Here is a 12,822-nt window from a genome sequence, read left to right as displayed (position 1 = left end):
AGCAAGGTTTGGATCTGGTTCAAACATAATTTTGTGGATTGCATGCCTCTCTCCCTGAGCAGAGCAGGCAGAGGGAACCACTCAAGCAAGAATCCTGTGTTTAGTCACAGAGCAGCCAAGATCTGCTGCAGTTCTTGTGCAGCTTTATAATTTGGCACAATTTCATCCCAGGTTACCCAGAAATACAATGTCTAAATTCAGTGAAGTTGCTTTGATTTTACTGAATTTGGACTTACATGGTTATGGCTCTTATTTCTTGATCTGGTCCTCACAGTTTTAGAAGACAGGGTTAGTACCAAACCTGTGTACGAAGTTATATGAGAGGTTAAAATGAAAGGAATACTAAAGCTATTCCAAGATAATAGTGCTGTGGAAAATTGTTTTTTTCACTTAGATAAACATCTGCTCAATGCTGATGGCCTGTCTGTTGGTAATTCACAGCCTGTTCTTCATAATTTTTTTAAAAATTCTTGTGTTCTGACAAAGCAGCTTTACAATCATTATTCCTTTGCCTATGACACACTCGGAGTTAAATCAGTCACTAAAAGCAAAATTCAAATACGTGGTTATACTATGCTGCTCTTCCATTTTTATCTCCGTAAATTAAATGTAGAATCATAATTTCACTTTTGCTCACATTAGTAATAAGAAGATACAGCTTGGCTTTATTTAATCCAACATCCATCAAATATGTGAAAAGAGGCAGAAATGTCTGTAATAAAGAATTGTTTGATACAAGGCTAAAATGAAGTCTAAAATTGCAGTACCTGACCTGTTGTACTTGGGCTGGTGATGAGTCACCTGTATTTTCAGAGCTGTGATTGATACCTTTGTTCTTAATAACAAAGGTGGTGGTGGTGGTGGTTATCTCTCTCTAAATGGTTGAATTTATGTCTTTCACTGTGTTTATTTTGCAGCCTGTTCAGACAATGCAGCCATCTTCTCAGTCAGTCCAATATCCAGCAGTTTCTTATCCTCCCCAGCATCTCCTGCCAGTCTCTCCAACGCAACAGTTTTCTGTGGTACTAAAGATTTTCTTTTTTCTTTCCTTGAAGCTGGGGATGTGAGCATGACTATGCCCAGGAGCCTCTGGGGAGCACTGCAAGGATGGGTGTCCCACATGAGAACCCTATCTAAATAAATACCCATTTACCTTAATGCTTTTGGTACTGACAAGCATTTTGTGAGAACATTCCCACTGATTCTGGTTAGCTAACCTGAAGGATGTTGCTAGGAGCAGGGCTCTCTACGTGGTGAGCAGAGCCTCCAGAAAAATATTTTGTTGTGCCTGTGATAAGAGCTTATGTCTTGTCACTTAATGTTAAAGGATCTTAAATTGCTAACTCCAATAGTTGAGATTTAGGTTATCCCCCTTTTTTGTCCACAAAGACTGGAGAAGAGACCTCTAGAAATCATTATTTTTTATTTTATATTATTTTATCTATTTACTAAATCCCTTGCCTGGATTTATTCCCTGATGATACCAGAGCACTTGGGAAAGAGGGTAGCAGTGAACCAGCTACAGAAGGTGTGGTACACTGTACATCATGACAACGCACCAATGGACATGTATAATCAAAATAAATAGTGCTCTTCTAGAGTCTGATTCTGGCTTGGTGCTTACAGGGCGAAGATTATACTGTTCTAAAATGAAGCTGACATTTTAAGAGGCACTACAAAATTTTTTTCTGTTGTTTTTCTCTCTTGCTCTAGTAATCTTGTTTATTACTGTTTTTGGGTTTTTTTTCCCAAAGTAGAGATGTCATGTAGTTATAGTAAGAGATAGAAACAAAGCCAAGTGGATCCTTGCAGACAGAATAGTGTTTTTAGTACCTGGTAGATGAGTGGTACCATTTAAAGGACAATAAAAATTATTCCGTGCGGAACAAAAGTTGCATATCTCACTGCTATTTCTCTTGAAAAGTGTGTTGCAGGAATATCAGGTTGTTCTAGAGTGTGATGGGTTTGTAGTCATAAGAAGGTTGATATTTTTATTGGCTAACTTAATAGTGCAACTTCACCTGAATTAATGTCTTCAATGTACATTACATTATACAAACACTGTACAAATTATCGAGTTTTGAAGCTCTTGTTCTTTATTGGGCAAATCCAAAGGCATTCCTGGCTCAGTGAAGTTTCTTGTAGAATCTGTTTGCAGTCATTTGCCATTCAGATAACAAATAGTATAGGTTTTTAAGGGAACACCTTCAGACAGACAACTTATGTACCTGAATATGAATGTGGGATGATAGTAAAGCTAATAGCATTACTTCCATATACCACCTGATGATCTGTCGGGAGTGTTTAAAGTGTTGATCCATGGTATCTGCTCTCAGAGTTGGGAGGGTGAGTCTCTGTGCAGTCTCTGTCAGTGCTTTCCACAAGCAACCTTTTTTTTCTTTTTACATATTTTGAAGTTTCCTGACATTAAATGCATTGTGCTGGATGGTTTTGGAGAATGAACACCACCAGGCTGCAAACAAAACTGGAGTCTCCTTTTAAAAGATAATATGAATGTTCTAAGCAAAACACATTTTTATAGTGCTTATTTCCTATCTGTAATCTGAATATTAGCATACAATAGAGTTTTATGTTGAGTATTTAAAAGTCTTATGATATGGGCATAAATGAAGATGCCTAGAACCACATTTGTAAATCTTTGACCTTCACAGAATAAACTTGAGAGCACTTAATAGTATGACTCTTTTTTTTGCAAGACTGAACAGATTCTGTCCAGAATGCCTATGCTATTACCAGCATGTAATGAAACTTAGGTCCATTGACTTTATTTGATACGTTCATCCTACCATAGATTCTTTTTTCCCCCTCCAGTCAAATAAAGTACTTATTTCTTTCCAATGCAGAATAAAAAGCCTTGAAATAGCAACAGAAAGCTTAGCTTTTTTTTATCTTCTCTGTGTTTACAACCTTGGATTTTCAAAACAGTCCAAAAAGGAAAAGGTCTGCACCTGAATCCTACTGAATTCCTCTTGGGATCAATTTGAAACATAGGTGAAATTACCGGCATGTGCTTGGCTGACAAATTCTGTGTTTGGGGATAGAAGTATTCGTAATGTTATTTTCATGCCCTTTGTATTGAAAATGTCTTCTTTTGAACACTGTAAAGTTCACTTGTCATTTTGGAAAAGAAGGTGAGGGGGGCAAGGTAGGAGCCAAAATCGGCTTTTGTGCCAAATAATACCATTCACCTTGCAGTCTAGAAATATTTGTCAAAGCATTTATAGTGATTTTGATTTTAATTGCCTTCATTTTTGTAGACATCCATGCAAAGTTTGGCATGGATTTGAGCTGAGCAATTCCTTTTCCCCTCATGCTCTGAACCTATTTTGTTTTGCTAATTTGTGTGTCTACTGCAGACATCATGTCTACATCATTTTCTACTGCCTTTTGCCCTGCAGCGAGATGACATGACAGCACAGTTTAACCAGATGAGCTTAAGTCGTCAATCATCAGGAGACAACCCTGAATCGCCTTCTGGTCCTGTCTACCCATCGCCTCTCTTACAGCAGCCTGCCCAGCAGACGAGTTACATTATGGCTTCCCCAAGTCAACAGCTTCCCCCGGGAAGCTTTACAGGTTCAGGTCCACCAGTATCCCAGCAAGTACTGCAGCCGCCACCACCACCCCAAGGCTTTGTGCAACAACCGCCACCACCTGCTCAGGTAGGCAAAACCTTCCCTACCAGTTTAGCATGGAGCTCTTTGTAACATCAGAAAGAGAACATAAAAATTCTAGATTTCCCCCCCACACCCCGGTAAGAGCTTAGCAGATTTTTAGGCAGCAGCAAACTTGCAAAGCATCTATCATTTCCTGGATTTCATTAATCCCTTCCTTATCCTCAAAACATTTTCTGAACATATGTTTGTACTCCAGGACACATCTGCACATGAATATGAAGGAGGAGGGTGAGTAAATATCCATGGTCCTTTTTCTCTGTATATATACCAAAAGAGCAACATGCACATCAGCCCAGGTAGTCATTAATCATATTTAATTGACTTGAACATGTGAGATGTCACAGATCAGTAATTTTAACTGTCTTCCTGAAGACTGATTATGTTTTACTGTTCACTACCAAACATCTCTGCTTGTCTCCTGGGTACCTTTACAGAATATTGAAAGTGATTACTGTCAAGAAGTAAAATGCACAGATGACTTTCTGGCCAATTTTCAAGGCATACACATTAAAAAGATAGATTTCTTTATCCAATTATAGATAACTTCGTTTAAACTCTACTTTAAATGGCATTAATAGTATTTCTTCTGTTTTCATTTTGTCCTTTGGAAGAAAATATATAAAAATAAAGTACAAAACTTCACCATTTCTTTTAATATAAATGTATTATAAACCCTGCTAGTTTGTTTTTTTTTCTTTGTTTGTATACTGCTGCTTACTGAAAATCTCCATTTTTGTTTGTTAATGGAATTCTGTATTGCCAGAGGAATGAAGAATTTTCATTGTTACAATGTTTTAAGTGGCCTAAAGATCTAGTTAATTAGATCACTAATTATTAATAAAAGAAATCTGAGGACTACTGGATGCTGACATCCCATAGAGGACATACGTAGTTTCTGTGGTTAGAAAATATGTGGCTGTTTTTTCTCAGAGAAGGCTTGCCAAGAACATGTTTTAAGGGGCTGAAGTTCAATATAATGTGATTTTTTAAAAAAATGAAAATATTACTAGGAAAGATATTTCATAGTTTGCCAAATGTAGTGGGTTTTTTTTTAATTCAGGAAAGAAAAAATGAACTAAAGGGCAGAATTCCCTGGTGTATCTGTCTCTCCACCTAGATTGTGCTCCCTAAGTGAGTAAGTCGAGGCTGTCCAAGCTTCAGTCCTCATGTACAGCCCCCAGGTACTCTTAGTGTTTTCAAACATCGTTTAATCAAACCTCATGACACTTCTAGTGAAGCAGATAAATGCGAGCACCTCCATTTTACGGGTTGTCTCCGCAGCAGGCAAAGTGATATGTTTCCCAGCTCTGCTGGCTGGGGTTTGCCAGAAATTGTGGGGCCTGCAGCATCGTGCTACCTGCCGTGATAGGGGACCCCAGACCGCCTCCTTAACTCCTGGGGGTGAGACCAGGTGTGCGGCTCTCCCTGGGATCTCAGCTAGACCCCATCTCGGTTGACTTTGTATAGACTGCTTTGGCAGGTTTGCCCACAGCTCCTGCCTCCCTGTGACCGAGCCTTGGTGTTTGAGCCTTGGATTTCACCCTTGCATGTGCCACAGGCTGCAGGGTTTTTACTCAGTATGGTGTAGTGTTCCTTGAGGAAGCTGTTTTCCCTCATTAATACTTGCTTTGGCGCTACTGAGAGGCAGGTTAACTTCTTCAGTGATGAGGAGGTGCCTTTTCATGTACAGGCTGCAGTAGGACTGGTACAGTACTGGTGTGTCTAAGGGCCACTGTGTCTCTGACTGTAACCCAAATACAGTACTTATGGGTATTTTCATCCTGTGCAGTAAAAAAGTGGAAAGTTACTGAGAGCAGAAAAATATCTTTGTAACAACTTCAGTTATTTCACTGGGGAATGATTTGTCCTTGGGGTTTGTAGAAAGGTGAGAAATTCAGCGCTGTCATCTTCCTCTGCATCTGCGAACACCGTTTATCTCCAGCTTGTTGCTCTTCCAAACAATCCTTGTCAGATACCTGTGGAAAAGGGGACGGCAGGGTTTAGTCCCTGCTACCTGTGTCCCTGTCCTGTGAAAGCACAGTGGCCTTGGTCTGCCAGTGACAGAAGAAGGCAGCCACTCTGCATCCGCATGCACAGAGGGGAAATTCTAAATCGACATTTCAAGTTTTAATTCATTCACTTCAGTCCTAGAATGTGGCACAGTGGTTTGGATACTAATTGTAGCATACTAATGTATGGAAAATAGGGGATGCCTCTTATAAAAAGATGAATGAATCCTTGGGAAATAGTAGTTCTTCTGCCCTGAGAGCTCAGCTTTCTGTGCAGGTGGACTCCTTGTCTTGCCCATGGCACAATTTCACTGTGGTAGTGGCTATTGTCAGTCTGAATCAGCTGTTGTTACTCTTTGGGGCTTAGATGTAATAGTAAGTCTTCTCTCAGACGCCAAGGCAGGTGGTCTGAGGCAGGCTGAAAAAAAAAGGTACAATAAAGATGGTAATGGAAGCAAAACATTACGTGATACATTAATCAATGCAATGCAATCAATGTAAAAGCATTTTTATATCTTAAATGTTGCTATTGAATTTATACCAGTGAAAAAGAGGCATGACTCTAATGACTAATTAGTTCCTGTAAATGCACTGCTGATAAGGCTGGCTGTGATGCTCTGTATGCTGTTGGAAAATAGCAGTAAAAACTTGGGTGGAGGTCCTATGAGTGTGATCATTTTCTTTGGCAGCTGAAACGAGGAGAAAGAAACGCTCTCCAAGTCTACAAACACAGTAGTACTACATTTAAATTATTATCTAATCTGTTAAAGTTCAGTTAAATGTGGCTCTACAGCTACTCTCCAAGATTCTTTCTCCCAGTCTGTATCAATGTAGAGACAGACTAGATTTGAAATGACATGCCTAAGAAGAGGTGAGAGGACCTCTTATGTTTCTTTTGCTTCTACTTTCATCACAACTATTCCCTAGCTTGACAACAGTCATGATTTAGTAACTTGAAAATAAGAATCTATCTTTTTTCAACCAGTAGAGAGAAAAACAAAAACAAAAACAAATCACACCAAAAAACCAAAACCCTGGCTTTGCTGAAAGGGACTTTTAGCAGCAAATGACTGTTTGCTTTATATCACAGATTTCAACCATGCATCTTTACTTCCTCTATTTTCATTTTTCTTCTCTTTCTGGTATTTCTTCTATAGTGCTTATGGGACCAGACACTTTAGCAAGGGCCCACATTCTGTTTTGCAGTACTCTATCAGTGGTGCTTGCCTTTGCCTCTGCAAATGAAGAAATGGAAAAAATGAGAGTATTATGCCAATGGGAAATGATATCCTCCCTTAAAAGTTATTTTCACCTCTGTCTTATTCTTTGGCAAAATGATGTCCAAAAGTGAGATGGCATGAATTCTTGGAGAGGCCTGGAGAGGCCTCAACACATGTTGAGTGATTTTTCACCTGGATTAATTTTATGTCATCATTAATTTTAGCTGTCTCTTTGCAGAAACCCCCTCCTGGAAAGTCAATAGCTACCCTAAGACAAAATCTTTATTCATAGCATGTCTCCTCTATGAAACTTGTTATGAAGAAAGTTGGGGAGTCACTGCAAATGAACAGGTCTTTCCTTGATGATCTCGGAAAATTATATTGGAGTACATCCTAGAGTTATCATACACAAAACATTATTTTTTGTTACTTACTGTTTGTAAGTATTGGGGGGGAGGGGGGAGGAGAGAAAAACCCTTGAAGAATGACTGATCTCGGTCAGTTAGATACTAGGAAGAAATGGTGCCTCAAAGTGTCCGTACATCACTGTGGTTTCTCTTGCTGCCTTCACTCCCATTTATGTAACTGTAGCTGTTGCATTAGCAATAATATCAGCATCATTAATCATCTGGATGAAGGTGTTAATCCAAGGCTTACTGGATATCAGGAATCTTAAGAGAAGGTGGAATACCTGTCTGATGACTGAATCAAGATGTAAGTCATTAGGGAGGTAGTTTATGAAAGTAAAATTATCCTGAGAGGTTTCTGGACTCCTGATCCTACCATGGGAAAATATACCAGTGAATTTCAGGGGTGCTGCTAGAGAGCAGTCCAGGAGACACCCAGCCTCATAATGTGTTTCAAACTATATGTAAACAGAACAAAATGGAAAGCCAGTGCTGTATGGAGTCTCTGCATGTCATCTATAAACAAAGCACATTAGAAGCAGGAAAAAGTAATGTCTGTCCGTGGCATTTCTTGAATGTCTCTTAAGTGATGTGCCCAGTTCTGTTTAAACTTAAGTAAAGTACTGAGTAGGAGAGAAAAAGTAGAACTTGGTGGAATGATCAGCCTACATACAAGGAAGGTATTCACCTTCAAAATAAGAATATCCAAGGTATTGGATATTTAATTCTTTCCATGATAATTATTAAAAAGGAGGGATTTTTCACAGTGTCAAGGATTAAGATCAAGAAACTATGCTTTTAAACTAAAGAAGGTAGCATTTACTTAGGTTATGCTCTTAGAAGCACTTTTTTTTTGTAATTTAATTTTATTTTTAGGATAACCATATATCTGTTTTGGCATGCTTGTTAATGCCGTGGAAACTTTCTGGTTCTGTAAATGAAGTATGTTTTGCAAGCAAAAGGTCCAAGGTTAGATTGTGCATTTCACGTGGGAAAGCAATTCAAATATAATTTGTCATGTCAGTAGCCTGCTACAGAAATGTAATTTTTTTTTGTTGAAGAGCACATAAGTAAAGGTGTTAGTAACACTGATGCAATGAGAAACTAAAAAAATTCAAGAGGATCATAGTAGATGATGTAAGTGATACATGTTATCGCTGATCCCTCTAATTCCACTGTTCACTAAAGTAGAATCAGAAAGGATAAATAACGTGTTTCAACTACTGACACAGAGATGTACTCAAGATAAATGAAAATGGATTCTTCCAAGCCCCTCAAGCACAAAAGACCTATTTTAGACCATATCTATATTTTATACCAAGCCCTTCTTTTAATGTCTAAACTCTTTAAAAAAACAAAACCAAACCAAACAAAAAATCCCCCACAAGCAACAACAACAACAACTAACCCATACCAAAAAAACAAAATCCACCCCACAATATAAGTATCAAAACCCAAACCTCTTCTTTGCAAGTCATGTGTGCATGATTACTGGCAAATCACCCATTAATCTTTATAAATGAAATAATTTTTTTTTACCCTTCTACTACTTACATTTTTCATGCTGCTAGATTGCACTCTAATAAGCTTCTGAGTGGGTTATATAACAAATGTATTCCAATGAACTGAGAAAATGAGAGAAAGGGAGAAAGCCATTTGACTAACTCTGAGGTGTTATCTGTGTGGTGAAATATTTGTTTTTGCGCTCAGCGTGTTCAGCTGTAAACCCCACTTCACAACCTATGCTCTTCAATATTTTAAAGTTAATACCTACAGAATCATTCCCCAAGAGATAATTCTTCTTGTTCTCAAATGCTCTTGTATTTTCAAATATCTGGGGGCTTGTCTGCACAAGGAAAGTGAGGAAGCTGAGGGTAAATCAAATAAATTTAAATCCTTTAAGTGAGATTAAGATGCTGGCAAGAAAAGTGAGAGTATTTCCATGGGGGTTTAATATTCCTTAGTTTGTAGAATAGAAAATAAAGAATGTTTGAAAGAATGTCTGTTCTGTTCCCCTGCTCCAAGGAAGGATTAACTATTTGCATTGATTTGACTTAGAGTAAGTCTTGTCATTTCTTTCAAGTCTACTGTGGTAAAGTGTTGCTGAAAACAATCATCTCTCCACAAGATGAGTTCATCACACAAAACTTTCCTGATCCACAATTTACGCTGCTGTGATGTTTAAAAAATGATTTTGCACCTTAAATGTCTGCGTCCACTTTACTGTCCCTTGTGACTTTATTTTGCAGAGAAGCAAATTCATAATGGTGTTGTCCATTCTACAAAAGCATTTTGGTTTTGTTACTTTAGTCGCTCACGAAACAAATGACTTGAGTGCAGGCTGTAGCCATTAGGTGTCACTTGGTATTGTCTGGAGAGAGGATAGCTTACAATGTTTTCTGATCGAAACCTTGTTTTTCTCATACTTGTCTGAATCTGGTATTAGCAAAGTGAGGAAAAAGAAATTCAATTGGTTGAAGAAAAAACTAACAGACCTTGAAGAAAGAATGGTTATTCAGCCATCTGATTGACAGATGCTGTTGACTGTCAGTTGGTCTAGGGGGTTAACTTTACCAACACCACCAAGTTCAGCTCGGTTAATCCTAATACTTTTCCTACCACAGTTACCCATTCAGTAGTCTTCTACTTGCCCAAGTAGCCATCCATAACCTCTTCTTGCCTAGTCTTTTGTGTCTATGCCTTTTTTTCTCATCTGAGATTGTAAAATTTCCAAGGAAAATTTCTAATCTCTCTTATGATGTCCTAGCAGTATGCAAAAGGATGTAGGTACCTTTACTTTGCTAACACTTCATGGGTGATCAAGTTGAATGAGCTGTTTGAGGAACATTTCTTCCATGCAAATAAAAGTGGCAAAAGTAGTTCTTGGTTTTGTCTGAATAAAATAAAAGCATTTGGTATGATTCTGTGAATATGTCTGAGTAGGATAAATGCTAGACAAAAGAGAGAAAAAATTTGAATGACTTATTAAGAAATGCTGACAGTTGTGGCAGAAGTTGCAAGAGAAGCAACGTTCTCCTGAGCCTGTGCCCCTCTGCAGTCTGTTCATACCGTACACTGCCAAACTCTGTCAGGTACCCACAGCATCCCTGGCAGCTGAAAATGAAAAATTTTGAGTGTTTTGAACTTGTGAGGGATCAGTTGAGAGCTTTTTAGCTCAAATGTCTCAGTAACAGTGATATAGCATGTATAGGAGAAATATTTAACTTCAGACACCCTCAAACTTGCATGTTCGTCTGTGTGATAAAATGATGTAGTACACGTTGCTCTATAATGACAATAATAATAGAAAAAAGAAACCCATCTAGCAGAACTTGCTGACTTAATGCCTACTCTTAGCTCCTGCAAGAAGACAACTTTGTTTTTTGAACTGTTTTCACACCAAGTGCAAGAGAGGCTTGAGAGGGAAATGTTCATGTAAGGAAGGATGTAGCTGTTATCCAGACACATGAATTTAATGATTGTTTCCTACAGGTGTTTAGGGCACACACATTCCATCTTGGTCTCCATGTCACTTCTAAATATGTTTACTCTAGGCCATTCTTTGCTTCGAATGGACCATTTTCTCCACAGTTCATTTCATGGTTCAACATGCTGTCTGTGTGTGTAATGTTGATACAGAAGGTATTGTTTGCATCCATTTTGCTGCAGCTTTTGATATTGTAGTGTGATAAAAAACTACTGTGGTATTTTTCCTTTGGTATATGCATGTAACTTTTTATGAATTCTGTCTGATTTTTGTCTCTTTCAATTAAAACTCTGTTTTTTCCTGTTTCTTGAATTATCTGAAAAGAAATGTGGGCACTGATAACTCTTTTCCTAGCAAAGCTGGAAGCAAGCGGTGATTCTTGATGAGAGACAATGCAAACCACTTCTCTTGATTCGTGTTACCACTAATATGCTTGACTCGAACTCTTGCTCCTCTTCCAGTTCTGTTTTATTTTATGAATCTTTAATCTTTAGAGTTTACAGTTAGCTGCTGTTCTCTTTCTTTGCAGATGCCAGTGTATTACTACCCGTCTGGTCAGTACCCTACCTCAACAACTCAGCAGTACAGACCCATTGCCTCAGTTCAGTACAACGCACAGCGGAGTCAACAGATCCCACAGACTGCACAGCAAGCAGGTGTGTACTTCTGTTACTCATTTCTTCTGCTGCTTGCAGTGCCTTTGCTGGTGAAACCTATTGGTTGTGTTTTAATTGAACAGTGGAGAGGAAAGCTGGTCACTGTTCTGTTTGAAAATACAATGAAAATTACAAATTAGAAAACATTTTGCTTGAACATACCAAGCAATGGAAGAGCAGAGATTGCATTCTCCACCCCTGCTGTCCTCCATGCAGTGCCGTGTCCTCAGTGTCCATGCTCCATGTGATGGGGCAGAGAGAGGGAACTGATGTGGGCAGTTACACTGCATGTTCAAGTCAACTGTTGTGGTAGCCCTTCATTGTGGAAACTCCTCAAATGTTTGTATGGCTCTACATAGTGGACAGGTCTTCAATGATGCAGAAAGGGCCAGTTGTGCTCCACCATCTTCTGCTCTCCCTGAGCACGAGGAGCGGCAAGATTGTCTGTGTAGTTGGTGCCCATGGGGACCAGTTTCCCACAGCGACATGCGGCTGGAATGGGGGCCGTTACACTGTAAGAGAGTGAGTAGCAGGTCTCACAGTGAACCGGTCTCTTTTCCTGCTGTGTCATGTCACTCCAGATGACTCCAGAGTAAGAGGGACATGGAGAGAACTGGGTTGGTGTTGTTGCTGGAGAGCAGGAATTGTGGTATTGAGGGAGTCGCTCTCGTTTCAAGGAATAAACAATTCCGGTGTTGGAGATTTTTTTGAAGTTGTTAAGTGTCTGTTTCTTTATCACATACCTCCCCTTATAGGGTGTCCCAAACAATAACTCCAGGTGTATGGTGGGGGAGGTGAAGGGGAGGGTGTTGCTTTCCCAGTAGGACTTGCAATTACAGATGTGCCAGGTAGGACAAAGCATTCACTGTTTGATCTCAGTTTGGCAGAAACCCTTCTGAATGGCAAAGCAGATTCCCTGCTAAGGCATTGATGTGAAAGTCATTTAAGATGCAAGTCAAGAGCCCAGACATGAGATGTGAACAGGTCATCCAGCCTGTCAACCTGTCTCCATAATGTGACTGCTGGCAATTTTATTCCACTCTCTCAGGCACTCAGGAAGACAAAGACACAGCAAACACAGCTCTAACTAAGCAATTGATTACTTTTTTTTTATGCTGTTCTGTGTTCTAATAAAATTGGTGACATTTTGGTTGGTGTCAGTGGTGACTGACTGTGTCTGCTTTCATATCTTCATGTTATACATTCCTGAGAGAGAAGAAGGTGAAGTATTACACAAAGGTTATCTGTCTCTTCTAGCTTCTCCTGCCTGACAGTCTGGTATCATATTTATTATCTCTGTATAGTGGGTCTGTGAACCTAAATGCAAATCAACTTAGGTGACGTT

The 12,822-nt window shown here is 39.1% G+C and overlaps 1 protein-coding gene across 16 annotated transcripts in view; it reads left to right on the top strand.

Moving 5' to 3' along the window:
• The window catches only part of ARPP21 (cAMP regulated phosphoprotein 21), a 196,840-nt gene that overhangs the window by 146,199 nt on the left and 37,819 nt on the right, over window positions 1–12,822 (top strand). For all 16 annotated transcript variants that reach the window (XM_027656000.1, XM_027656006.1, XM_027656005.1 and 13 more), the window contains 3 exons: window positions 918–1,022; window positions 3,420–3,683; window positions 11,351–11,477. In XM_027656000.1, the coding sequence (XP_027511801.1) occupies window positions 918–1,022; window positions 3,420–3,683; window positions 11,351–11,477 (496 nt within the window). The remainder of the gene's footprint in view (window positions 1–917; window positions 1,023–3,419; window positions 3,684–11,350; window positions 11,478–12,822) is intronic.

Source organism: Corapipo altera, unplaced genomic scaffold (genome assembly GCF_003945725.1).
Source record: "Corapipo altera isolate COAL_440 unplaced genomic scaffold, ASM394572v1 59, whole genome shotgun sequence".
Classification (NCBI taxonomy): domain Eukaryota; kingdom Metazoa; phylum Chordata; class Aves; order Passeriformes; family Pipridae; genus Corapipo; species Corapipo altera.
This window is presented reverse-complemented; position numbering and strand designations above follow the sequence as displayed.